This window comes from Cervus canadensis, chromosome 18 (assembly GCF_019320065.1).
Source record: "Cervus canadensis isolate Bull #8, Minnesota chromosome 18, ASM1932006v1, whole genome shotgun sequence".
Lineage (NCBI taxonomy): Eukaryota > Metazoa > Chordata > Mammalia > Artiodactyla > Cervidae > Cervus > Cervus canadensis.
In genome coordinates, this window is record NC_057403.1 from 23,123,344 (window position 1) to 23,150,176 (window position 26,833).

The 26,833-nt window shown below is 58.9% G+C and overlaps 1 protein-coding gene across 6 annotated transcripts; it reads right to left on the reverse strand.

The window, feature by feature from the left end:
• Window positions 1-26,599, reverse strand: LTBP4 (latent transforming growth factor beta binding protein 4). Of its 6 annotated transcripts, none has more exons than XM_043435774.1 (33): window positions 26,436-26,599; window positions 24,561-24,619; window positions 24,263-24,401; window positions 23,650-23,759; window positions 18,588-18,779; window positions 18,186-18,433; window positions 18,007-18,109; window positions 17,578-17,652; window positions 17,360-17,482; window positions 16,668-16,832; window positions 15,336-15,485; window positions 15,103-15,210; window positions 14,417-14,548; window positions 14,206-14,331; window positions 13,308-13,433; window positions 12,568-12,810; window positions 11,785-11,910; window positions 11,577-11,696; window positions 10,598-10,726; window positions 10,252-10,377; window positions 9,837-9,959; window positions 9,477-9,608; window positions 8,186-8,317; window positions 7,981-8,106; window positions 6,603-6,749; window positions 5,559-5,825; window positions 5,180-5,251; window positions 4,788-4,916; window positions 4,427-4,573; window positions 3,292-3,444; window positions 1,958-2,338; window positions 1,425-1,577; window positions 1-412 (listed from the first exon to the last, which is right to left on the reverse strand). In XM_043435774.1, the coding sequence occupies exons 1-33, from the start codon at window positions 26,582-26,584 to the stop codon at window positions 258-260; spliced, it is 4,866 nt and encodes a 1,621-aa protein (XP_043291709.1). In that variant the 5' UTR covers window positions 26,585-26,599; the 3' UTR covers window positions 1-257. The 6 variants fall into 6 exon arrangements, with proteins under 6 accessions (XP_043291709.1, XP_043291712.1, XP_043291711.1 ...); XM_043435777.1 differs by lacking the exon at window positions 26,436-26,599 and adding an exon at window positions 25,018-25,344 and having other exon boundaries at window positions 24,263-24,420; XM_043435776.1 differs by lacking the exon at window positions 26,436-26,599 and adding an exon at window positions 25,002-25,038 and having other exon boundaries at window positions 24,263-24,420.
• Between the last annotated feature and the right edge of the window lie 234 nt (window positions 26,600-26,833).

Sequence of the window (26,833 nt, forward strand, 5' to 3'; positions counted from 1 at the left end):
GAAGGTACAAAATAGGTGTTTTTTAATTGAACATTTTTATAAAAAGGAGCAGGAATGTGAAGGGGACCGTGGGCTAAGCCTGGGCCCGTGGCGTCGGTAGGAAGGCTGCTCCTTCTGTCCATCTGTCCCACCGACCCGCCTCTCCGCCGGGTCCGGCATCCCTGTGCGCATGCGCGCAAGCGGGCGGGTGGCAGGGTTGCGCAGCAGGGACCCCGCGTGCGCAAGCGCGGAGTTTGCGGCCCGGGGCTGCTGGGGACTCAGGCCCGGGGTCTGGCGGGCGTGCAGTGATGCGGCTCGTGTGAGGGTGCGAATCCTGGGCGGCAGATACAGCGGAACGAGCCATCGGTGTTGACGCAGCGCGCGTTGACACAGCGCGGGGCGGCCGCCTGGGCCTCGTCACATTCGTTGATGTCTGGGGAGAGGGGATACCAGGAGTGCTATTCAGGGCTGGGGACCCAGGAGCCCGCCTCGCTGGCCCCTGAGGGTTGTGATGCTGAGTCTCCTGTTGGAGTGGAGACTGTTGGCTGTGTGAGTCTGGACAGGTGACTTAACCTCTCTGCGCTTCAGCTGTGTGTTCTGTGAGATGGGTATGGTAGATCCTAGGACACTGGGGTTTTGTTAGGAAATCAGTACTGATGATGATATCAACAACCACAAACGCTTGTTGTGCCAGACACTGTTTTGAGCATATTACCTGTATTAACTATCCCTCCTAATAACCCTATGAGGTAGGTACTGGGCAAACTGAGGCTCAGCATGGGGAAGCCTCTCGCCCCGTGTCACACAAAAAGCCCAGGAAATTCTCAGACCAGCTCGAAACGACTCTCGAGTGCCCAGCCCCCTGCTGTTTCTTAGCTCTTTGGGAAAGTCAGTTCCCTTCGCTGAGCTTTGGTTTACACTGTCATTGCAAATCTATGTTCTCGGCTCTGTGAAATGGCTTATGTAAGATATGCTCATTTTTCAGATGAGAAAAACTGAGCAAGGGACAGTGACCTGTCTGGGATCACATATCACGCTGCTGGACAGAGCCTGAGGTCTATGCAACTGCCCAGAGTCCTGGCTTGTAACCACTCCGCTTTCCTGCTGTCTAAACTAGGCAGACATAATTCATATTCCCATTTTACAGATGGGAAGACTGAAGGTTCTTCAAAGAAGTCAAGCAAATTGTTCAAAGTAGCCCTGGGAGTCCTTAGCAATCACGCCTGCAGGATTCTATTCTCTCCATCCAGCTTCAAGCCCAGCCCTGGTCCTGTGGTCACAGCCTGGCTTTCCTCCCAACCTGATCTTCAGGCATGCCCCATCCCTGTTCCCTTGCTTAGCCGTTTGGCCGGTCTTCCTGACGACCCTGATTACCCACCGCTGCTAGTAAAGGTTTTCCACCCTATCTCCAAACCCTCGATGCTGGCCCTGGCCCACGCCCTCACCAACGCAGGACATGCGAGTCATGTCCAGGCGGTAGCCGTCGAAGCAGTCGCAGGTGAAGCCCTCGGGGACGCGCACGCAGCGGCCGTGGGCGCAGCCATCCAGGATCCCGCACTCCTCTGCCTCCAGGCCCTCGTAGCGCCCAGCCTGGGCGCCTGCGGAGAGTGTGGGGATTCCGGGGTTCAAGTGGGGCCCTGCCCCTGATTCCCGGGGTCCCCTTCTAAACTGTCCATCCCGCTCCAGGGCTGTGGGCGGCGCTGTGGGGCTGGGATGTTTACTTGGCTCTGTTCTCTCTAGCTTTTCCCTCTGTCCTCATCGTTTTCTCGGTTCATCTACTGAGACGGCTCTGTTCCTCTTCATCTCTGCTCTCTGTCGCTCTCTCCAACAATATCTCTGTTTCCCTGTCTCTCTGAGCCTGTGTCTGCCCCGACTTCTCTTTGTTTCTATCTCTGTCTCTCCCCGGCCCTCCCTCCTTCCCTTCTCCTATCGCCATCTCTGTACACTTGGCGTTCATCACTCGGGCCTCAGTACTCACCAGCATAGCTTCCACCTTCAGGCGACTCCTCGGGCTCTGGGAAGGAGCCACGGGTGTCACGGGACCGGTAGCGCCAGCGGGTGCCCGGGCCGGATGGAGCAGGAGCCTCGGATTCACCGTAGGGGCCACCATCGTCCTCAAAGTCCGGCATGTCGAAGGGTGGCGTCCCGTAAGGGGCCTCCCGTCGGGCGAAGGGCCCAGGTGGCGGTGGGTAGGGGTCATAGGGTAGGACGGGTGGTGGGTACAACTCAGGCCCATAGGGAAGGCCCTGGTAAGGTGGACCTAGGTCTGGGCCATACTCGTAGGGGAGTCCAAAGCCACCTGGCCCCGGGGGTCCATATGCAGGGGGGCGCAGCACGTTGCACAGGGCCTCAAAGTCATCTGCAAATAGGAGCCAAGCCTAACAATCAGCTCGGGCTTCCCCGGCACCGGCTATTTATGTCCCCCCTCAGGGAAGAGGAGCCTGGAGGAGAGGGTGGGAGGGGCTTGGGCTGAGACATTAGATGGGTGTCAAAGGAGCAGGTTGGGGTTGCAGGGTTGGGATCAGGGGTTCTGGAGCCAGGACCGAAGGTCTGAGGACTGAGACTGGGATTCCAAGGCACTGAGGTCAGGAGTACTGAGGACTACAGCTAGAAGTCAGGATCCAAGTGATGGAATTTGGGGACCCATGAGATCTGGGGCTAGGGGCCTATGAAGGTGGGATGGAGGTGTTTTAGGACTGGTAAGTATCAGGGACCTGAGGGGTCAGGATGCATGGGAGTGGATCTGAGCCATGGGACCTGGAAGTCAGAGGACCAAGGACCTGGGGCTGGCACTGGTTTCCCAAGGGCTGAGAAATGGGGGACTCTGGGCTTTTAAGAGACAAGGCAAGCGGGATCTCTGTTGCTGTGGGCTGGCCTCTTAGGCACTTGGATGTGAATATCCAAGCCAGTGGAACTTGGAGGTTTGTGAGCTATGACCAGAGTCTGGGGGCCAGGATGGCAGGATCTGAGCAACTGGCATTTGAGTTCTAAAGGTCCAGGCTTTGGGGGAGGGTTCTCATGGGTTGTCTTGGTGTTCCAGAGAGGGTTGAGGGTCTGAAAGCCCAGACCTCAGGGTCCTATGGGACTAGAACTATGACACCTGCTGAGTCAGGCCTTGGGTTTTCTGTGGTTGAGGCTTGGTCACAGTTGTGACCTGGGGCCTAAGAAACCAAGATTTAGGAATGGGCTGGGACATAGGGGTCTGAGGGGCTGAGTTTGGGGGTGTCTTGGAGTCTGACACTGGGAGTCTGGGACTGGATTTGGAGCCTGAGGGGCAGAGTCTCTGCGTGCAGCCCAGGCCGGTGGCGGTACCTGAGTCCTGGGCCGGGCAGAGGGCACAGTCCATGCCCCAGGCTTCGCCATAGAGGCAGCAGCATTCTGTGTAGGTGGCCTGGCGGTCCAGCCGAGGGCGACTGCACACGAGGTCAGCCCCCACTTCCTGCCAGCACACTCCCAGATTGTCATCTGAGGGCAGAGACAGCATGCATCAAGGCAGGAAGAAGACACTCAAGTCTTCCCAAGTTGCTCAATCTCCTTCAGCCCAGCCAGCCCCTCCCTATCATTCAGTCCTTCTCATGCTGTCTCATCAAGCTGTGATGTGGCTTCCGGAAGTCCTCTGAAGTAGCTCCAGGTGAGTACAGGGCTTGGCCTGGCACGGAGTCATCAAATAGGAGGGAGATAGGGTCTGGAGAGGAGGAATCTATCCAAGCCTGGCCTCTGGGAGGCTCTGTGACCCCAGGGCAGTTGCTTTTCCTCTCTGAGCATTGTTGTTTGAATGACGTCTTAGATAAGAGTGTGGGAGGATGTTGCAGGAAGAGGAAGCAAAAGAAGAGAGTTTGGGTCAATGGGCAAAAAGAGAGAAAGGACCCAAAGAAATAAAGACAAACACATCAAAAGAGATTCAGTGAAACACAGGAAAGCAAAGGTTCAGAGAGAAAGACCTAAAAGCGAAGACAGATGCAGAGAGGGTCAGAAATTTAGAGAAAAGCCTAAAGACAGAAACTCAGAGAGAGGTGCAAAGAGACAGAGACACACAGGGAAATAACAGAAAGCATGCTTTTAGCACTTAGTGAGACCAGGTCCTCCTTCTGTTCTTGAAAACAGAATTCTTTAGAACCACCCTCTTAAGGTAGGGGCTACTGCCAATCTACCCAATGTGCTGGGGGTCCAAGAGGGAATAAGCAAACGTGCTTGTGTACACGGGACCAGCAAGTGGCAGGGAGGTTCCTCTGAAACCTTCGTCTTTAACCACGCCAGCTGGCCTCTGGTTCTGAGAGGCAAATGCCAAGACCAGAGGCTAAATGGGGCGTTAAGGGGCGTGACCGAGCCACGCGCGAGGGGCGTGGCCCGGGTGTAGGCATGAGGCTGAGCGGAGGTTAAGAGGGGCTGGACGGCGTGGGCGGGACTGGGGCGTGGTAATTGACGGGGCGGGGCGCGGGAAGACTACCGAGGTTCTGGCTCTCGTTGGAGACGCAGCGGCGCCGCGAGCCGTCCAGCACAAGTGGGGGTTCGCACGTGCAGTGATAAGAGCCGATAGTGTTGACGCAGCGGCCGCCCTCACAAGCTGGCTCCTCGTCCGCGCACTCGTCATTATCTAGGGAGGCATGGAGGGAGTGATTAAGAAGTAGCCTCCTCCCCTTTGCCCTTTCCCCAGTGCATTGACAATCTGATAAATGGAGTCTAGACTTCAGCAACGACTTCCTGCTGGTGGTGGTCACATTCCAGAGAGGCGCTGGCGTGACCAAGGGTTGGAAAGAGTCCCAGGCGAGGGTGGGGGTGATGGTGAAGGTGGGGGGGGGGGCTCTTACCGATGCACTCCAGTCGCTGGGCGTGATAGTAGTAGCCATTGCTGCAATAACACGAGTAGCCTGGGGCTGTGTTCACGCACACGCCGCTCTTGCACACCTGATCTCGGAAGAGCTGGCACTCGTCCACGTCTGCGGGAAAGATGATCAGAGGCACGCGCCTCACCAGAGATGGGGGAGGGCCAGGTGGTGGGATGGGCTGGATCGGGGGAGGGGAGTGTGTGGCTTCAGGGCAGGATCATGAAAGAGAAGGAGGAAGAGATGGTGACAAAAACCCAGAGACAGAGAGAAGATAGGGGTGGGAAGGGGAAAGACAGGAGACAGGAGAGAGAGAGATGAAGAAAACAGACAGGGTGAGACAGAGCTGGGCTGGAGACAGGGCGGGTGAGCCTTACCTCTCCTGAGGCTCAGATCTCCGCTGGGCGCCAGGTAGCCCCGGCCATGGGGGCACAATGACTGGTACTCAGCTGCACACAGAGACAGGGCTGAGCCCCCACACCCTGGCCCTGGCCCCTGCCTTGGGCCTGCTTGTGCCCACTTGCCTCAGTGCTCACTCTTGCCCCATGCCTGCCCTTCACCGCCCAAGACTTCAGCCCCTGCGCCTATTTGTATCCACCTCTCAGCCTGATGCCCACCTGGCTGGCAAGTCACCCTTGCCCATGCGATACCAGCACCTCTGCCCCCTGTCCAAGTGTGTCCCCTTGTCCCCGTCCCATGTCCACCTATTTCTACCCAAACCCTCAGCCCTGCGTGCACCCCGAGGCCCATGCCCACCTGTCTCGGGGCTCGGGCACTGCTGGATGCGGCAGCCGTTGCCCCAGCCCTCACCCACAGTGCAGCAGCACTCCTGCCACGTCACGTTCCGAGCCAGGATGTTGTCACAGGCATCCGGAGCCGCCGTGTCAAAGTAGCACTCCCTGCGCCCGCTGCTCACAGGGCCCGGCCTAGGTGGGCTGGGCCGGCGAGGCGGGGGCGGGGGTGGGGGCCTGGCCGGCAGACTGGGGCTGGCAGGTGCATGGGGCTGTGCGCCTGGGAACGTACCTGGGGAGACAAGGGGCTTTAGCCCATTAAGGATGGGGAAACTGAGGCCCCCGTGTGGCAGAGCCTGGCTCCACACCCCTCACCATCGGCCATGGTCTCTTCCATTCTTGCCTCCTCTCATTTCTTTACCTCTTACCTCCCTACCTCCCTCTCCCAAGCATCTGGCCCCTCATCCCACCTGCAGTTCAGGTAGGAGAAGAGGGCATTTCCCTGGCCTCCTAGAGGCCTCCCTGAGGCCTCCTAATCAACACATCCCAAACCGGCCTGGGAATCTTCATACTCAAACCCAGACCTAGGCCTAGACGCTGCTCCCCGACCTAGGCAGCCCCACAACCTGTCCACTTGGAGCTGCTAGAGCCCCTCTCTCACCTGCCCTCTCCTCCCCACCTACCCCATGGCTCTTGCCTCCATCACAGTCCTGATTTCTCTAGATGATTACTGTCAGGCTATATTGCTATCTGTCCCCACTGGATTGTGAGCTCCTTGGAGACAGGGTGGTCTTTTCTGGTCACTATTGTGTTCTCAGTGACCAGAAAAGGGCCTAAACACAGTGAACATTTGTTGAATGGAGGAATCTGGTCAAGTCAGAACCATGATCTACTTCTCCTGACACTGAGTCCCACACCTAGGTTAACTCCTGTGTTTTGCAAATTTTTTCTTGTTTAAAACAACAGCATCTAACTGATGGCAGCTGTCCACATCAGGAATGGTTAGAGCTCAGGACTTTTCTGCAGGGCCAACAGCCATCAGTTAAGTAGACTTTGATCTCAGTCTCACCAGCAGAGGTCCGAGGGGGAACACAGCGCCCAGTCATAGGGTCAAACTCCTCAGGGCTGTTGGGGCAGACACAGAGGAAGGAGCCTTCCACATTCTCACACAGGGCAGCTCCACACACGCCCTGTAGTGTCTCACATTCATTCACATCTGTGAGCAGGAGACAACAGGGAAGAGGGAGTCAAGGATGGTAAAATTCTGGAATTCCATAAAAGTCTGAGCTTTCAAGTATTTTTTTTTTTTTTTTGCTTTCAAGTATTTTAATGGCTCAGATGCCATCCTCTACTTATGTTCCAGTGACAAACCCTGATTTCCCCACGGGAGCCCTCTGCTCCTCCATTTTTCAACCCATGTGTTTTGAGCAGGTCAAGCAGCTTGATGCATTTCTCTGGTTCCGAGACAGGCAGTGACCCAGCTGGGCAAATCAAAGCCAGTCTTGGAACTTGTTCTATAAATACACAGAGCCTCCCTCTGTAGCTAGGGATGGCAAGCTGAGGATGTCAGCCAGAGGTGCGAGGGCCCCTTTCGTTATTGTGAAAAGAGAATCTGCCTGAAGATAAATGCAATAGAGGATAGCAGAGCTGGGAGACAGCAAGCCTCGTTAACTCCTATATTCACATATCTCCGAAGTTCAAATATTTCCCTGAACTTCACGGTTTTGATTCCCTTTAAAGAAATGAAGCCTGATGTGTTCATATTTGTCAAAAGTAAGCGAATGTATAATTAAGACTCATGCATTGCACTGTACGTAAGTTGAACCTCAAAAATATCTGTGAACACATATTGATCTCTGGTTAATGACATGCATTATGCACGAAACATTTGGGGGAGGGATATAGTGATGCCTGCAATTTAATTTTAAATCTCTCCAAAAAATTAGGTGGATGAATGGAGAGACATGTGAGGAAGCAAGTATAATGATAACAGAATGCAGGTCATGGCTGTGCAGAGATTCACTCTACAGGCCTTTTAACTTGCCATATGTTTGGAAAATTTTCTCATAAAATGTTGGCAGACTTCCCTGGGGTCCAGTGGTTAAGACTCTGCCTTCCAATGCGGGGGACAGGGTTTCAATCCCTGGTTGGGGAACTAAGGTCCCATGTGCTGCCAAACTTTTTTTTGTAAATGTTGGAGGAAAAAAATGTTTACATACACTTAAGGTTACTGCACTTCTACTCCCTTATGCATGAATTTTTTAAGCATACCCCAAATAAAGTCTGAGTTAATAGGGGCTCCTGACTGACATGAAGATGATCTTATATTCCAAGGTCTAAATTCCATACCCCTAAAGGTTACATGCACTCAGATCTATGGAGAGGAGCAGGGCTTGACCAGCCTCTTCCCCACCCTCTGGCCCCGCCCTCCCCCAGGAGCCCCGTACCCACGCAGTGACGCCCGTCCCGCGCCCCCTCGTAGCCCTGGTCACAGAGGCACTGGAAGGAGCCAGGCAGGTTCTGGCACACGGCGTGGGCCCCACAGAAGGACCGGTTCCGGCATTCGTCCACATCTGCAACCACCAGACAGTCAGGCCGCGGCTGGAACTTCTATCCCCTCCGCATCTCACCCATGGCCCCAGGGACACGCACCCTGGCATCCGCCCCCTGGCGTGGGCTGGTAGCCAGGGTCACAGGCGGGCGTGCAGCGGTAGGAGCCAGGGGTATTCTCACAGCGCTGGGCTCCACAAATCGCTGGGCCGTATTCCTGGCACTCATCTATGTCTGCAAAAGCATGGGAAGGGCAGAGGGGAAAGAGAGGGGGGTCACAGGCCTGGAGTCACAGGCTCTTGGTGCTGCTTCCAGTTCCTGTGCCTGAGAGGTCTCTGAATCTGGTATTCTACAAGTCTGACCAACAAGCATTGATACCTCTTAAGGCAGGCAAGGCCTCATTACCATTTCTCAAATAGCCTAAACGTGGCCCCACCTCAGGACCTTTGCACTTGCTGTTCCCTGTCAGGAACACTCTCCCCTCAGCTATCTGCATGGCTCCCACTCTTGCTTCACTCCACAGTCTAAGTCAAGCCCCCCTAAACCAGCCCCCCCCACACTTATCTAACCTGTCCTCTGTGTCCATTTATCCTGCCTTACTTCCCTTCTTAAACTTATATCCATGTATTTATTAGCATGCTAATTGTCACCTCCCTAGAATCCAAGCTCCACGTTGGCAGGGGTTTGTGTCTGTCCTGTTCCTCACTGTATCCTCAGGTGTAGGTGCCCCTAAATCATTTGCTGAATGAATCAGAGTTATTTACATATTTATTGTCTGTCTCTACCCCCTAAAACATCAGCTCCATGAGGACAGAGATTTGTTTGTTTGTTTTCTTTTGGCTGCGCTGGGTCTTCATTGTGGTATGTGGGATCTTAAGTTTCAGCATGTGGGATCTAGTTCCCTGACCACAGATAGAACCTGGGCCTCCTGCATTGGGACCACAGAGTCTAACCCACTGGACCACCAGGGAAGTCCCATGGACAGGGATTTATTGTTGGACTTATTGCCTGTTCTGCCGCCAGTGTCCCACACAGTAGGGCTTAGTGAATTCTTGTGAAATTAGTGAATGAGGTCCATGAAACTAGGTTTCCATGAATCAGGGGTCTGGCAACCCAAGAACCCAAGGCAGTCCACAGTCATTTCATCTATTCCACAAAATGTTGACCTGCACACCATTCCCCCCACCCCCAAATCTGTGCTGCTTCTGGAAGCGAGGTTTGGCCTGTTTCCTGATAGAAGCGTCTTCCCTCAGCCTCCTGTCTCCCCACTACAGACAATGTAAGGACACACTAGTAGCTTGTTTGCACCGATGGGGAGAGAGGTAAGTGAAGCCTGGAGCCACTCCTTAGTCATCAAGAAAGCTCTTCGTGGGGGCGGGGGCAATGGTCTCACCGTCACAGGTACCCTCGGGGCCTGCGTGGTAGCCGGGGTCGCAGTCTCGGACACAGCGGTAGGAGCCCGGGGAATTTTCACAACGCTGGGACCCGCACAAGGCCGGGCCGCGCTCCCGACATTCGTCAATATCTGAGGGAGGAGGGGGGGCAGTCAGATGGGTGAAGCGGCGCGGGGGAAGAGGGGTGGCAAGGAGGGAAAGGAGAGCGGGTGGGGGAGTCAAGGAGGGCAGAGGAGAGTCAGAAGGGGGAGGCGGGAGACGCAGGAAAGGGGAAAGGAGGAAGCAGCAGAGGGGAGGCAGATAGGGAGACAAATAGGGGAGAGGGATCTGGCCGGGGGTGGGGGGGGGGGGTCTCGCACCGAGACAGGAGGCGAGGTCTGGGCCGGCGCGGTGTCCCGGAGGACAGATGCACTCGAAAGAGCCGTCGGTGTTGGTACAGATGCCGCTCTGGCAGAGGTCCTCCTCGCTGCATTCGTCCACGTCTGCAGGACAGTGTCGGCAACCGCAAGCCACTCTCCTTGCCTGCCTGACATTCCAGACCACGCCCCTCCACCGCCTTTTCCCCGCCCCTATGGCTCCGAGACTCTAACGCCTTCCCCCACCTGCCTTAGGCTCCTCCCTTTCCTGCAAGCCCCACCTTCCCGAAGAGCTTGGCTCGAGCCTTTCCATTCACTGCCCAATTTATCCAGACTCCGCCCTTTCCCCCTTTCCTCTCCAACTCCGCCCCTCCCTTTCCCCACCCTTTCCCGGTCCAGGCCCAGCCTGGGTACCGACCGAGGCAAGAGGCTCCGCGGGGTCCGGGCCGGTAGCCGGGGGCACAAGTACAAGCGAAGGAGCCGTCGGTGTTGAGGCATTCACCGTGGGGGAAGCAAAAGTCGCCCTCCAGGCACTCGTTCACGTCTAGGGTACCCAGAGTTCAGACTGGGTCACCAGACCCGCCCCCGGTACCCAAGCCCCGCCTACAAAGCCGCAACTCTGCTCGCAAGGCACGCCCCAGACGGCCAATCTCTAAATTCCACCTATACAGTCCCTGAGTCCAACTCCCACCTCCCCACCAGGCTTTGCCCAGGAAGCCAGGGCCCACCCCAAGGCTGTCCAGTCCTTTCCCCACCCAGCCCACCTGCGCAGGGCCCGGGCCGACCAGCTGGCGCCCGGTAGCCTGGCTCGCAGCTGCAGTGGAAGGAGCCTTCGGTGTTAGTGCAATGTCCATGGGGGCCGCAGGAGGCACCCGAACTGCATTCGTCCACATCTGCGGGAATGGAGACTTCAGAAGAGGTTCTGCTTAGGGACAGATGGATGAGGGTCAGAAAGAAATGATGGGAAGTGTCTTTGGTTGGATGTGAGGTGAAGAGTCAACAGCAGAACTGGGTAAGGGAGACCAGGGCTCCCTAATCCTGGGGACCATCATCGGGGGATCCTGTGTCTGGGTTTCTGGGAACTCCCTGTGCCAGGATCCCAGGGGCAGGTGAAGGGACTGGGACAGGGGTCAGACATTAGTTAGGGTAAGGGGTCAGGTATTATAAAGCAGGATAATTGGATGCCATTCTGATGAGTCAGGGGTCCGAGTCTCTGGTCAGGGGTTGGGATCCAGGATCATGAACCCAATCAGGTTCCAGAGAAGGGACCCTGAGGAAGGGCAGGGGAAGTGAAAAAGACAGGGTCAAGCATCACACAGAGTCAGGGGTTATGGTCAGGGTTACGGTTGGTAGTTATGGTTAGATCGGATGTCACAGTCAAGTTTAGGGGTCACAGGTCGAAAACAGGGCCAGAGGACAGGAGCAGCACAACTGCTACCAGGGCTGGGGTCCCAGGGTTATCAGCAGGGTTCATGGCTAAGGTCAAATGTCACAGTCAAGTTGAAGGTCATTGATCACAGAGGCAGAAATCACATTCAGGGCCAAGGGTCATTGTCCAGATCAGAAACTGCACTCTGATCAGGGGTCAAGTCTAGGTCAAGAATCACAGTCATGCTCTGGGTGTTGTGGTCCAGGTAAGGGGACTGAGATCGAGGTTAGAAGGCTGCAGGTCAGGTCAGAGGTCACAGTCTCAGTCAGGAGTCATGAGGCAGGTCCAAGGTCACACCCAGGACCTGATCTTACCAGTACATCGGCCATGGTGCAGTTGGTGACCAGCAGGACAGGCCCTGCACTGGAAGGATCCTGGTGAGTTCACACACTCCTGCCCAGGACACGCCAGGTGGTTCTCACACTCGTCCACATCTGGGGAGCAGACAAGAGTGCGGCTTTGAAGGAGTGGCCCAATGCCCCCCTCATCCATCCATATTCCTCCCTCCCTCCCCGGCCTCACCCTCGCACTCGGAGCCGGCAGCATTGGGTTGGAAGCCTGTGGGGCAGACGCACTGGAAGCCACCTTCCGTGTTCTCACATCGGCCATAGGCGCAGGGCGGGGGACTACGGGCACACTCGTCCACATCTGGGGCAGAGGAGGCCAGTGGGGCTAAAGAAGGGGCCTGGACCCCCTACCATCACCACCCACCCCAACATCCCATTCTGGAGGCAGTGTCCTGGATCTTGCTCAGGCTGCCCCCTCCTGCCAGAAGGACCGATCCTTGCATTGCTTCCCCGTTAATGGTCTCTCCAACTGCCATGAAGTAGCCAGGATACCACCTCCTGCATGATGCCTTCTGTGCCTCAACCCTGTCCCTTCCTCAGAGTTCCCACAAGCACAAGGTGGTGCTGTAACCCGCCGGACTCCTTTTCATGGGGTAGCAAGAATACTTGGGACTGGATTGCCATTTCCTTCTCCAGGGGATCTTCCTGACCCCAGGATCTAACCCGTATTTTCTGCATTGTACATGATCTTCTGCATTGCAGATGGATGCTTTACTGCTGAGCCAGCATCATCCAGAAAAGGGGGGAGGGGTGGAGAGCACCCTCATATTTGGAGAAAGGGGGTAAGACTCTGGAGCCAGACCCTCCCCACCCCCTCATTTTCCCCAGGCCTCTGTCCCTGTCCTCCTCCACTGAGTCTCATCCCTTTGCCTCTCTGCCACCCCCTCTCAAACCTGTCTCTCTCCAGCCCCCACAGCAAAGGGGGGAGACGGAGTGACTTTAAACCTGGCCCCCTCACCTTGGCAGGGGGCCCCAGGCCCTCGGGAGCGGAAGCCAGCAGGGCAGGCACAGTGAAAAGAGCCCACTGTGTTGTCACAGCGGCCCGGCCCACAGGGCGGTGGCTCCTGGGCACACTCATCCACGTCTTCTTCACATGCCGAGCCTCGGAAGCCAGCAGGGCACACACACCGGAAAGAGCCAGGCAGGTTCTCACAGACCCCTCGGCCACACAGGCCCGGGCTCTGGATACATTCATCTACATCTGCTCAGAACAAGGGACCCAGGTCATACCTCCTTTATGCCCCTCCCCCCATACTCTATTCTGCCTCCCTGACCTCCATTGCTCTGACCTTTCACCCTGCACCATCCTGCCACCCTGTCCTAATGCCCCTGCTCTCTATCCTCATCACTCTGCCATCCTATCCATCATCCTACCTCCATCTTCTATCCCTCTATTTTTTCAATCCCTATGAAGCTGTTTGTCTGCTTCCTAGAACTCTTTCTAGTCCATATCAGCCGGCCTCCTTAAACTCTGTCCTTCATAACTCTACCCTTTCATCTCCACCCACCTCCCTCTGTTTCTCCAACCTCCATGACTCAGCCTTTCTGTTTTCCATCACTTGGCCTCTTCGTCCCCAACCAAGCTGCCTGTCTGGTTCTCAGAGCCTGGCCTCTGTCTCGATTCAGCCTCCTGGCTCGGTCTCAGCATCCTGCACCGCTGCTGCTCTTCCCTTCCCCCCTACATGCCCAGTCCCTCACCCTGGCAGCTGGCTCCGTGGGGCGCAGCCTGGTACCCCGCGGGGCACACGCACAGGAAGCTGCCAGGCGTGTTCTCGCAGCGCCCACGGTCACACGGTGGCGGCACGCGGTGGCACTCGTCCACGTCTGCGGGCACAAACAGGGTGGCCGGGGCTGGGGCAGACACTCAGCCTCCTCCCCTCCCCCAGACGGCTTGGTGTGTGTGGGGGGGATGTGGGGACGGCAGGGGCGGAGTCAAGCTGGGGCAGGGGCCAGGCTGAAGCGGGAGCCAGGGGCGGTAGAGGGGCTCGGAGTGCGTCGGTTTAAGGCTGCAGCGGAGCTTCAGCGGGGAGGACAGGACCTGAGTTGGGAACCCAACTTGGGCAGAGGCAGAGAGGGGAATCGTGAGGGGGACAATTTGGGGGAGGGTAAGGACTGGGGAAGGGCGGGAAGGGCAGCTTTGCAGACCCAGAAAAGGGAAGGCAGGAGCGGGGCAAGGGGTGAATTGGGGATGGGGCAATGGTATGACAGGGCGGAAATCAGGAGTCATGGTGAGGAGGTGGATTACAGCAGTTGAGGGTCAGGGGAGGGGCCTTGGAGAAGGAAGGCACTAGTCTGGAACATAGAAGGGGCGGGGCTATATGAGGGCGGGGCCAATGAAAGGGCGGGGCCAGGACCCAGCTCCATAGAGAGGGCCAGGCTATAGAAGGCAGGGACCCGCCCCGACCGGAAGGGCGGGCCGGTTGCGAAAGAGGCAGTGATGGGGCCGGAATCCGTCTGGAGATTGGAGACGGGGCCGGGGGCCAGGCCAAGGCAGTAGTTGGGCTGAAGGGACGTGGGAAAGCGTGCGAGGGCGGGGACTGCACCAGAGGGAGAGCTGGAGCGAGACCCCGGCTGGGGTGGGGCCTGGATTTCTCACCCAAACACTCCGTACCCCGCGGGCCGGCTCGGAAGCCCGGCCCGCATACGCAACGGAAGCTGCCTGGCGTGTTTTCGCAGCGCCCGGGAGCACAAGGCGTGGGAACGCGGCGACATTCGTCCACGTCTGAGGGTACAGAAGGGCCTGGTCAGGAGGTGACAGCGTACAGCCTCCCGCCCCGCCTCCATCCTCCCCCCTCAGCCTGGCTCACCGATGCAGTGTGTGCCCTGCGGACTGAGTCGGAAACCGGAGTCGCACACGCAGGTGTAGCCACTGGGCCGGGGGATGCACCGTCCGCGGCCGCAGACCTGGGGATTGCGCTGACACTCGCCTGCAGAGGGACCTGCGGGGGTCCAGTGAGCCAGCGTTCCCCCATGTACGAATCCCGTCCCTTTCATCCCAGTACAATTCCCTCAGATCCTCTACCTAAAACACCCTCCTGGGTGTCCCTCCTCAAACCAGTCTTCTCTCTGGATGCGATGTTCTCATCAGATCTTCTCCCTGAATCCTCCCATACTGCCACCCCCAAAGTCTCCATTTTTTAAATATTTCACTCTCCAGTCCTCTGCCTGAAATATGTTCTTAGTGTCCTCCACGAAAATCACTTATCTGTCTCACATTAACTGAGCACTTACTATCTCCTACATACTTCACAGACAGGTTGTTTAATCCTCACAGTAATGACAGAGAACTTGCACCCAGGCCTGTCTGACTCCAGCCCCTGATGTAAACACCACCCCACCCAGCAAACCTTGATCTTTTCCCACCCATTTCTTAACTCCTCTGGCTGTCACATTCCTCTTTTTTCTGTTCTAGAATCTTCACAGTGGAGCCTCCCTCCCTGGAACTCTTGCCCGTAATACCCCCCATCACTGCCCTCACTTTCCTCTACCACACCTGATTCAGGGATCTCAGGACCAGTCCAGGCAGGGATGCTGGGCAGAGGAAGCTCAGGGCCTGGACGGGGCTCAGGCCGAGGTTCTGGGCGATGAGTGGGCAGAAAGCCTGGTAAAGAAGCGGTGTCAGCAGTGGAGACCTGGATTTGGGTGTCCCTGATCATTCCCCCTTTTCTTGGTGAGCCTGAGGCAGCCCCTTGGAGACAACACCCCCTCCTCCAGAAACCAGCTCACCTGAGAGTGGTCGAGAGGTGGAGGGTGGGGCACGGGGTTGGCTGAGGGACACTCGGGGTGGTTCCTGGCCCAGGGGTCTGGTGTTGTAGCGGAGGTCGGAGGCCGAGTAATGGTAGCCAGGGCCGGCTGGGCAGATCTCCCGAAAACCCTCTGGTAACAGGAAAGGGAGAAAGATGGGCAGAGAAAGGGCAAGAGAGTGGGGGTAATAAGACGGAAGGGCGGTGAAGGAGAAAGAGAAGAGGGAGTTGAGGGTCTGGACTTGATCGTGGGGAAGGCTTGGCCTGGGGGTGTGTTAGGGGTTTGGTTTGGATGCTGTGATGGGGTGGTACCCTGGCCAAAGAATGGGACATCTCAGAGGCTAAGGGTGGGGGGACCAAGGATGTTTTTCCCTCTTTGGGATGATGGCAGGGACAGGAGTTGAAGGCGGGGTCTAGTTTGGGGTATACAGGGACAGGGTTGAAGGCCAGGAAACAATCAGGTCCATTGTGGGGTCTGGTTTTATGCAGAAAAAGATTGCCTGGGAGGTGTCTCGGAGAGGGGTGTCTTGGGCGGGGCCCAAAACTGAACTTCGATAGGAGTCAGTGTCTCAGGAGCTGGGGACTTGACCAAGCCTCGAGACAAGGTTGGGTAAGCAGTATATCTCAAGGGCTATGAGAGGTTGAGACTGGGGGTGACGCTCCTGGGACACAGCCTAACTTAAAGGTCCTGGGCCACAGGTGTGGGTGTGGCCCAAGATGGGGTGGGGTCCCAGACGGAGTCCACTCTGATGATAGGTTGTCTCAAAGGCTGGGGGTGTGGCTAAGAGTAGGGTCCAACCTGATTGGAGAGTCTGGGGGTGGAGCCTAGAAGGCCCGTTAGCGTCAACTCTGAAGAAAGGCGGGAAAGATTGAAGGCGGGAGGAGAAGGGGACGACAGAGGATGAGATGGTTGGATGGCATCACCGACTCAATGGACATGAGTTTGAGTAAACTCCAGAGTTGGTGATGGACAGGGAGGCCTGGTGTGCTGCAGTCCATGGGGTCGCAAAGAGTCGGACACGACTGAGCGACTGAACTGAACTGAACTGAAAGAAAGGTGGGCTTCCAAGGTGGCCCAAGTGGTAAAGAATCCACTTTACCAATGAAGGAGATGCAAGAGACGCGGGCTCATCCATGGGTCAGGAAGAGCCCCTGGAGTAGGAAATGGCAATCCACTCCAGCATTCTTGCCTGGGAAATTCCACGGACAGGGAAGCCTGGAGGGCTACAATCCAAGGGGATGCAAAGAGTCGAACAGAGAGCACGCACGCAAAAAAAAAAAAAAAGCTAGAGAAAGGTAGTTAGGAGGCACTTACCTGAGCCGAAGGGTGGGCAGAGCTGGCAACCCCGGCCCCAGGCTTTGCCTACACGGCTGCAGCAGCAGATCTGTTTGGTGATGTTGCGTAGAATGGGCAGAGAGCAGCCGCCGTCTCGAAGCACGCGGAAGCACGGCCCCTTAGCCTCTGAGATCACGTGTTGGGCTGGGGAGGTCGGGGAGGAAATTCTTCAGGGAAGGGTTAGCAGTGTAGTGGACTAGGGGATCTGGAAGGTAGGGGAATGGTCCCAAGGAGGGCTCGGTGGGTGTGAAGGGCATCTGGGAAATCTCTGAGAGAGTCTGAAGAAGAGCTGGGGCGGGGGGCCTGGAGGTCTGAGAAGGGTTCTGGGCTTGGGGAGAGTCTGAGGGGGTGAAAGGGGGTCTGGGAAGGATCTCAGCATCTGAAGTATCGCGAGAGATGAGGAAATATCGGGGCTTGAGAGGAGCTGATGAAAGTCTGGAGATCTGAGTTCAAAAGGTTTGAGGGGTTCTTAGAGGAGCCGAAGAGGCTCCAGAGAGTCGTCTGAGATGTGCGGAAGGGGAGGTACCAGTGACTGGGGGGGTGGGGGGTGGGGCGGGACCAGGGAATCTGGGAGGATCTGGGAGGGTGTGGTCTAAGGGAATTAGACCCAGGGATGCTCAGCCATGAGGATAGGGTGGACACGGGACCAGCCTCAGACCCCGGCGGCTCACAGATGCAGCTGCTGCGGGACGAGTCAAGCAGAAAGCCGTCGGGGCAAACGCAAGTGTACCCGCCATGCGTGTTCGCACACTGTCCGTGCTGGCAGCGCCCCGCAGTCGCGCACTCATCCACATCTACGAGGAAGGGGGTGACTCCAGAGGCATCAGGGCCAGCTCCCCGCCAGCCCCTTCCCTGGACCCGAGCTCTTCCCACCCCTGCCCCAGCTCACCTTCGCAGGACCCATTAACCCTTTCAAAACCAGCTGGACACGGCCCATCTGGGGCGCCCCCCTGGCGGGTGTTACCTGTGGAGAGAGGAGAAGGGTGGGCCAGGGGCGGCAGGAGCGAGAATGGAGTGGGCGGGGGCGAAAATGGGGTGGCAGGAACTAAAAGGTGTTGAGTGTGGTTTGAGCGCAAGGTCAGCCTTAGGTTGGCGAATGGCGTGAAGGTCGGGTAAGAACAGCGTAGCTAGCCAAAGTCAGAAAGTGGGATGGATGGTCCCAGCTGGTATGGGTGGGTCTAGACTGGAAACGATCCCCACAATGGGATAGGCGTGGCTAGAATTCGTGTAAGGGTACATCTACGGGCAGAGTACAGGGAGCGGCAGGGTTCTCAGTCCTCCCCAGCTCCGAGCACCCTGGGGACATCCTGGGGCTTACCCAGGAGCTCCGAGCAAGACTGACAGTCGTGAACGCCCCAGGCCAAGCCGGCCCCTCGGCAGCACACCTCCTGCGTCCGGAGCCCGGGCAGCGGGGACGCACACTGTGGGGAAGTGTAGGGTGAGCGCGCCCCCGCGCGGTGGCACGCTCCGGGCCCCTCCCCACCCGCCTCTTCTCACTTCGCCTCCGCGCAGCTCCCGAAAGCAGTAACCGAAGCCCGAAGCGTCCGAGTAGCCGTCCTCGCGCGGCGCGCTCTGTGCCAACACTGTGTAGGGCGCTGCCGCCTCCGATCGTGCCGCCGCCTCCGCTCGCGCCACTGCCTCGGCGTCCGCCTCCTCCCAAGGGCCGGACACACGCTCCACCTGGTGCACCACCACCGACGCCTCCTGCGGGTGCTCCACGTGGACGCTCACCATAGACGCCACGCCTGCAGAGAGGCACCGCGGGGCAAAGCACGAGTAGGAATGCGGGGAAAGGGCGCGGTGGAGAAGGGTACTCAGGAGAAGGAAGGACACACGGGAGTCAGAGGGACGACGAGGTGGTGGAGGGTACGGAGGGAACTCCGGCCGCACGCTCCTCACCATGTTCATCATCGCGGTGGTTGGCCAGCGGCATGGTGTACACAGACCGGGTGAAGCCTGGCATGGCCGGGGCCGGGGGTCGGGCGCCCGATGAATGCAATTGGCAGAACTTGCCAGCGAAGTCCGGGGGACAGAGGCAGCGATCAGGCTTCACGCACACTCCTCCATTGTGACAGATCAAGGGACACAGGACTGGGGAGACAGCGAGGACACTCAGGGTCGGCAACCCTCCTTGCATCCTCCCTTGGGACAAGAGCACCCTCACTTAGCTCAGCCGCTAACGTTATAACTACAACCCCTCAGTAGCTCAACCCGTAACGTTATAACTACAGCCTCAAAGGCATCACTCAGTTCTAAGTCATTCAGCCTTGAGCCGTCTTGTGTCATCTCCCCACTAACCCTGGCCACTGGCATTGGCTGGGTCCAGCCCCTGGAGGTGTAGCTCCGCCCCCTGAGTCCACTTGCCACGCCCCCAAGCTCCTCCTTCACTTTCATATCGCCCCGCCCTCCCTCTCAAGTCCCACTTTCCGGCGGAGTCCAAGGCTTACTAGCCCCGCCCAGATGGCGTTGGCCCCGCCTATAGGCTCAGTCACGCCCGCTCTAACTCGTGCCTTCGCGTTTAGTCCTGCCCATATTTTGCTGGTCCAGCCCCGTCAGACCCAGCGCTTGTCACTTCCATTGACTAAACCTACACTTCAGTCACTCCTTGGCACCATCCCGTGCTCGCAACTCTGTCTTCTTACCGTTCTAGGCACGTTCGCACCCCTTGAGGCCGGTTCAAGCTCCGCCCACAGGCTGTGCGTTTATCCCCGCCCCCCGCTTCTATGCGCCCCGCCCACATCGCGTTCTTCTCCCCTGGGGATTGCAAACCCCTCCCATCGAAGCGTCTAACCTGCTGCGTTTAGCCCCACCCACCTTCCCTTCCTCACGTTAGTTTGCCCTGGCTCGCTCGCCCGCGCTCCTCTCATCCCACCTCCCCGCTATCTGCGCGTCCTAGCCCCACATCCCCGCGCTTTGTCTCCGCCCACCTCCCCTCTGGCTCCGGCTCCCGGGTTCCAGCTCTGACTTCCCGCCTCCGGTAGCCCCGGGGCGGGGCCAGCGGGAACGCGCCTGCTCTCCCCTGTGCGCGTCCTCGCTGGGCCTCGGGCCACCTTGGGGCGGGGCGCTGCCAGCTGTGCGGCGGGGTAAACAAAGAGAGGGGTGCGGCGGGGGCAGGGCGGCGGCTCCTCGTTCTGGACCCTTGGGGGAGCCCCGGGCCCGCTGAGCCAAAGAAGGCCGGACACATCCTGCGAGGGCACCCCCTCCCTTTCTCCCCTGGGGCTGCCGAGAACAGCTGGAGACAGCTGTGCGGAGGGGAGGATGGGGCAGGCGGCCGGGGCCGTCCAGAAAGGCGTGTGTGGGATTCTGAGCCACACACTGGAGACAGGAAAACATAGAGGGAGCCCCCTCAACTTATACGGGTACGGAGACTGGACTCCTGGGAGGAGATCAGTTAGAAGGCAGCCCTCCGCTGTTTGAAGACCTCAGGAGGTTTCTGGAACAGAAACAGAGCCGATCCCAGAGGAAACGGAGGCAGAAGGAACCTCTTTAGTCCTTTTGGGGAGAGTTACCTACTAACGGAACTCTAGTGACTTCGAAGGAACGGCCAATTTGAGGGTGCTGAGAGCAAGGTGGAGATGGAGTAGTGGGATTCTTGGGAGTCCCCGGCCTCAGCTGTCTGGGAAAGTTCTAAGATATTGTGGAATACCCCCTTCCCTCTCAGCTAAGGGATAAGGTACCCACGTCTTTAGATTAATGGCTGGTGGAGGGGAGCACCGTATCTGGAGTCCTCTTGGGAGAATCAGCTGATCAAGACCACCTTTGGGTTTCTCTGAAAATAGAGGGATCAGAAGTTTCTGGGGGAGGGTGTCAGCTGGGAGAGAAGGATTTGGATACCCAGCAATCGGGGATCTCTGACGGGATTCAGCTGGAGATAGAAGAAAATGGGAAACTTTTTCAGGAAGGGAATTCGGCTAGAGAGTAGAGTTATCACTGTACAGCCTTTGTAATCTGGGGTTTCCCCTGGAAGTGGGGAGGAGTAGCTGAGGGACAAAACTAGATTTCTCTGGTGAGGGGTGCAGTTTGGGGCGATTACATCAGAAGAGTGGGCGGGAACTTCACTGAAGGGGCTGGTCTCTGGAGTCTGTTGATAGCAGTGCGGAGGGGCATGGGGACTGAGGGCAGAGGATTCTTAGCTCCCCTAGTTAGGGGGCTCAGGCCAGGACTCTAGGGTGCTCTAAGAGGGGTCCTTAACTAAGTGGCAGGCTTAGGAGAGGCTTAACTAGGAATCAAGATTCCAAAATAGGAAGAGTCTCTGTTGGGGGGCAGCTGTCGCGGGAGGGGGCATTTCCGAGCCATCAAAGACACTGCTTTGTCTTCTCTTGTCCTGAATGTAGGCCCCCCGGCCCAGCTCCCTGAGGGCAGGGCGGGCCGCTAGATGGGCACAGGCAACTCCATGTCCCACACCCCTGGAGGGGTGAGGAGCTGAGGACATCGAGGTCCTCCCGAGGTCAGCCCTCCCCCCACCCCTCGCAGTCCCCTCCTTGCGCCTCCAGGGGCTTGGCACCCGCCTGGGCACGGCGCCTGGCACAGGCCCGTTGAGGCTGGGCCGGGAGGGAGTGAGGGAAAGGGGGAGGAAGGGGTGGAGAGAGGGAGTGGCAGCGGGCGGGGGCTCCTGCGAGAGATGAGCTCACGCCGGCCGGGGCTGGGTTGGCCGGGGGCCAGGCTGGGCGAGTTCTCGGCGCCAGGGGCCCCCACTCCCCACTCCAGAGGGCCTCCGGGACTGGGGGCAGGTAGGCCCAGCCCCTGAGAGCCCACCCACCACCACGCCCTGGAGCCAACAGGTGGCCCACCACCCCTACCTCACCTGACTCCCCCCGCCCCCGCCAGGGCTCTCCATCTCTAGAGGAGCCTGGTGCGCAGACCCTCCTGTCCCCTCTGCCCCCAGGGGGCGCCTTTCCCCCCAGACCGCCTATTGGATTGCTCGTCCACGTGCGACCCTTGCAACTCCGGGTCTGGCAGAGACCCTCCTATGAACACCTTTCCTCTCAGCTCTCAGGATCGACTTTTCACACCCCAATCCCCCTCCTCACAGGCACTCCCATCCTAGACTTTCCTAATGCCTCCCACCCAAAGAAGCAGAAACGGGAAACCGCTTCTCAAGGCCCTGGAACTCTCCCTTGGACTCTGGGGACCCCTGCTCACAGTCACAGGATTCAAACCCCTTTCCCCCAAGCTCCAGAGCCCCTCAATTCTGAGATTCCCCACTTTGACTCAAAGGCAGGAAAGTCAGCCCCAGTCGCCTCACATGGGACACCGCAGGTCCCTGAGAACCTTCACTGCTTGCAGAATCAGGACTCTCAGGATCCAACCCCAAAAGTCAGGAATTTGAGGTTCTCTTCCTTAAATAAGCCGGGGATCCCCCAGCACTCTGGCACAAGGAATCTGGGATCCCTCTTCCTGGGGACTGTCTCCCTCATCCCCAGGGATCCTCCTCCTCCCCCCCGGGAACCCCTCCCTCGGGACCACCACCCCGCACTCACAGGCGCGGAAGCCGGGTCCCCCCGGGGCCGCCCCTCCGGGCGCGCCGCTGTCCACGCTGGTGGTGTTGCGGGGCGCGCAGGTCGGGGTGCAGCGGGGGCCGGTGGGCCCATGGACGCAGCTCAGGCCGCACACGGCCGGGGTGAAGCGCACGCGGAGGCGCTCTCGGGGTCGACCTAGCCCGGGCTGCGGCCGGAGCAGCGCCAGCAGCACCAATAGCGACACCCAGAGCAGCCGCGCGCCGCCCGCCATGGCTGCAGCGCCGCGCTCCGCCGCGCCGCCGCCCCAGCCCGCCCGAGGGGCCCGGCCGCGCCCGCCCGCCCGCGGGGGAGGGCGGCCGCGCCCCCGCTCAGGCCCCCCCTCCCCACCACTCCCTCCCCGGCGGCCGCGCGGGGGCGCGTGGGGCTGGGCGCGCAGCCAGAGGCGCGCAGGCTGGGCGCTAGACTCGGAGCGGGGAGGGGGGCGCCCCCTCTGCTCCCGCCCCGCACCAACAAGTGAATGGGGCCCGCAGGGGAGCGGCGGGGAAGGGAACAGGTGGGGGCGGGCCGGTCCCCCCAACACCCCACCCCAGACCAGGCTGAGTCCTTAAGGAGGAAAGAGGAGTGGGGGCCGCATTTGGGGAGAAAACTAAAGGCTGTCTCCGCCTCAGTCACAGAGACAGGGGCTTCATCTGGGTAGGCGATTGTCATGGCACATCTGGGCAGCCAGGTGGCACATCTTGGGGGGGAGGAGAAGGGTCGGCGCACCTGGGCACACGAAGGGACTGGGGGTCTGCCTGGTGGGCAGGACGCTGGAGGGGCCCAGTTGAGGATGCAGTCACATCTGACCGGGACCCTCACACCTGGGAGGAGAAGTCAGAATGGATTAGGGGAAACGGTGGAGGGAGATGGTGGGCGGGGGTCCTCACATCTGGCGGAAGGCCCACATCTGGAAGACTTTAGGGAGGAGGGGACACATCTGGGCTGAAGGCCACAGCAGGAGGGAGACTTTTGAGGGTAGAGGAGACTAGGGGGTGTGCTAGCCCAGGGGCTGAGAGCTGGAGCAGGAGGAGGGCGGGAGGAGGGTCGGAAGAGCAGTGGGAGGCCTTTGGCCCCTAGCCGCCCCGCAATTTGGGGCATTCGGTGACCTGGCAGGCGCCAACCCGCACAATCGCTTTTGTTGTCTGGGCTAGTTCGGGCGCTCTCGGCCGGGACAGAGCCCCCCTCTTCGGCCGCGGGGAGCCCGGACGCTTGGCTTCCTGGCCCCACCCCCGCGGGTCAGCGCCTCTGGCCCGCGTCTTGTCCTGTCCCGGACTCACCTCTCGAAGCCGGACGCCGGGGTCCCTAGAGGAGGCTGAGTCCTGGGGAGGGGTGCTGAGCTACAGTGGGGGGCGGCTAGGCGGCGGCTGCACCGTGGGAACCAGACGGCTTTATCTGGCCCGGAACCCCCCCATCCCCCCTCACCGCCCCCCCCAACCCGGCGGAGGAAGGGCGGACGTTCTTACCCCGGGACTGGCCGGCAGGGGCGCGCTGTGGGGGCCTCCTTCTCAGCAATGCCCGGGCCCCCGGCCCGCGGGGCCGCCGTCGCCTCAGCAGGGCTCGGGCCTCCTGCAGCCTGGGTGGGAGGGGGCAGAGAAGGAGTTGTCACCGCGGTTAGGCTGACCCCCTCCCCCCAGCTCCCGCAGCTGGAAGGGACCTCCTACATCAGGAGGTCTTCCACTGGAGGCTCTGCATCCCCCTTCCATCTCTTTCTGGGGATCAGGCCTGGAACATTCTTTAGAGGCTAGGAAGAACAAAGTCAGTGGGATAAACAGGGATGAGGGAGGGAGAGAGAGAGAAGACAGAAGAAAGAGGCAGGTAACTATGAGAGAAAGAGACAGACGCAAAGAACCAATAGAGAGAGACAGATGCAAGGAACCAATAAGGACACGGAGACAGAGACAGAGAGAGAGAAACGGAAGGCCTAGAGACAGCAATAGGCAAGAAAAGGAGAAATAGAAACAGAGACGTAAGTTGGTAGAAAGAGAGAGCAAGGAAAAGGAGACCCAGGGAGCAGAGGGATATGTGCTGGAAATGGCGGGGTTGGGAGCGTCTAGCAGGAGAGGGTCACACACTCACGTCAGTGGCTGCCAGTTAAGGGACACCTGTCTCTTCCTCACGCTGGGGCTGGGGCTCGGCAGCTCTGGGGGCCCTGGAGCCAGGCACCGCTGAGGGCCTGCACACTTTTCGGGCCGGCAGCTCCGGATCCTGCAGGAGGCTTCAGAGACAGCCAGGGACTAAGTGGAAAAGGAGGCAACCGAGTTCTTCTTTCATCCAGCTCTCCAGCTGGGGTGAGGGATGAGGAAGGGACCCCCCCTAGCTCCTCTGCTTCTACCATCTTTCCCCTCCAACCTATACCCTGCCTACAAGAACCCACCTCTAAAGCAGCGGCTCCTTCTGGGCGATCGGCTTGGGCAGCAGCGACAAGAAAGAACACTGTAAATAGAGGGATGGAAGTCATTCAGCCCCTAGCACTATAGAACTCCCCAAAGGACAGTGGTGAGGGATAGGGGAGGGGAAGCCAAGATAAGGCTGGAGGGTGCTTGGGGTTGTTATGTGACCAATTTGAGGCACGTCGCTCGATGCCTCAGTTTCCCCATCTGTACAATGGGAGGCAAATTGGTTTAGATAAAGGTCACAGCAACCTCACGTTTATTTTTCTTCTGAAGTGTTTGTGGGTAAGGAATTATTGGAAAAGACATTTTAAAGTCTTTTTTAAAAATTATTTTTTTAAAAAAGAGAGAGACTCAGAGAAGATTTCTAAGCGCACTTCCAAGCCGGCTCTGGGAATCTAGAACCCCGCCCTCCCCGCACGTCCCTGTCCTGGACTCAGCTGTCATCCCGCAGTTTGCCGGCAGATGGCGCCACGTCCACAGGCCTCAACGGCTGGGGAGGGAAGTCCTCTTTTGACTGTGGGTCCAGCGGGGTGCAGAGGTGGACAGGGATACAGGAGCCACAGCCCAGCACTGAGAATCCCGAGGTCTGAGTTCTAGCCCGTTCCTGCCCTTCAACGCTCTGTGTCCTGGAGCCAGAGTCTCCTGGTCCCTGGGCCTCAGTTTCCCGCCTGACCACGAGGAAGGAGTCGTTCTTCGGAGGAATCTCCGCGCCGGGAGAGTCTCCGATTCTGGCCGGCGGAGTCCTCAGCTTGGGCGCAAGTGCGTCGCAACCCAGGGGCCCCCCAGACAAATCCATTATTCCCAGGCTAAGGGGGACGAGGGCCATGGGCGCGCGCGCAGGGCAGGAGAGAGGAGGAGCGGGGGATGCTGCGAAGGGGACGTCGGCCGTATGGACTCTTTTTAGACGGGTGGGGCCCGGTAGAGAAGGGGGCGGCCCGGGTGGGAGCCTCCCTGACCCCCGATCCTGCCGTCATTCCCTCCCGCCTTTTCTCCGGGTTAACCCCTTCCCAGCCCCGCCCCCGGCGCGGCTCGGGTTACTAAACGTATTCGCAGAGACCGAGGCGGGAGCGGAGCCCGGGGCCTTTGTAACGGAGCGCTGGGCCGCAGGGCGGGGGGTGGGGGTACTGGGCAGACTGTTTCCTCCGATCTCGTCACCCGTAGACAGGAAGAGTGGCTATAACTCCAAATCTATACGAAATTCTGGATCTCTTGCCGCGAAATCAAGCCCGAAATCAAGTACCTCATTCAAGCCCGGAATCCTCTAATTCTAGGCAACTAAAGCATCCTTAACCCTCGTGAAATCTGAGCACCCCACCACCACCACACCTCCGCACAATTTCCCACAAGCCCCTCCGCCATCAACACCAAACTCCAAGTCTTATAGGAAAAGGTCTCTATTAATTAATTCAAGCATTCCCAAACCCCAGAAAACCAGGACGTCTCAACTCCTGCTTAAAGCGCCAAGATAACCTCCCATACTCTTCCTCCTTAAGCATCCCAGAAACCTGGGGACCCCATCCCAGCTCTGCCCCACCCATCTATCATCCTAGGAGAACCCAAAGCCCCATCCCCATACAAACTGGGACCCTGCTCCAAATAAACTCTAGAATTCCCTGAAGCCACATCCGTCTCTACCGCACCGGAGGGGAGTCCCTCCGCTCAGAACCTCAATACACCTCGGATTCTAACCCCTACAAAACAGAGGCCCCTAACAAATCCAAGAACTCTGGTTCTTCATCCCTATCACGAAGCAGTGGGTACATGTTCCCCTAAATCCGAAAGTCCTGGTCTTCCTGGACCGCCAGACTTATTGGGTGGAGGGGGCACAAGGACGAAGGGGCCGCAGCGGGGCTTACCCGGCCGGACGGCCCGGGATCGCCGCGACCTCGACGGCCTGGCTGGGGCTGGGGCCGGCGGCGGAGGCGGCGGTGGCGGCGGCTGCAAGGAGCGGCAGCAGCAGCACCAGCAGGAGGGGGCGGCGGCCGCTGGGGCCAGGCAGCCGCATCGTGTCCGGCGTGGAGTCGCGCTCCAGGCGGCCGGTCTGTCCAGCGGGTCCGGCTCGGCGCTGCCCCGCCTCCCGCCCCCGCCGGAGGCCGACTCATTTTCTCCACAATCCCCCAGTCGCGGGCTGCGAACTTCCCGCCAATCAGAGCCCGGTGCCGCTAGGGGGCGCTGCCTACACGGCCAATCAGGAGACGACAGGGGTGGGGCTACGTGGACAGGTGCCGGGCGGGGGGCGCTGGGGCCCGGAATT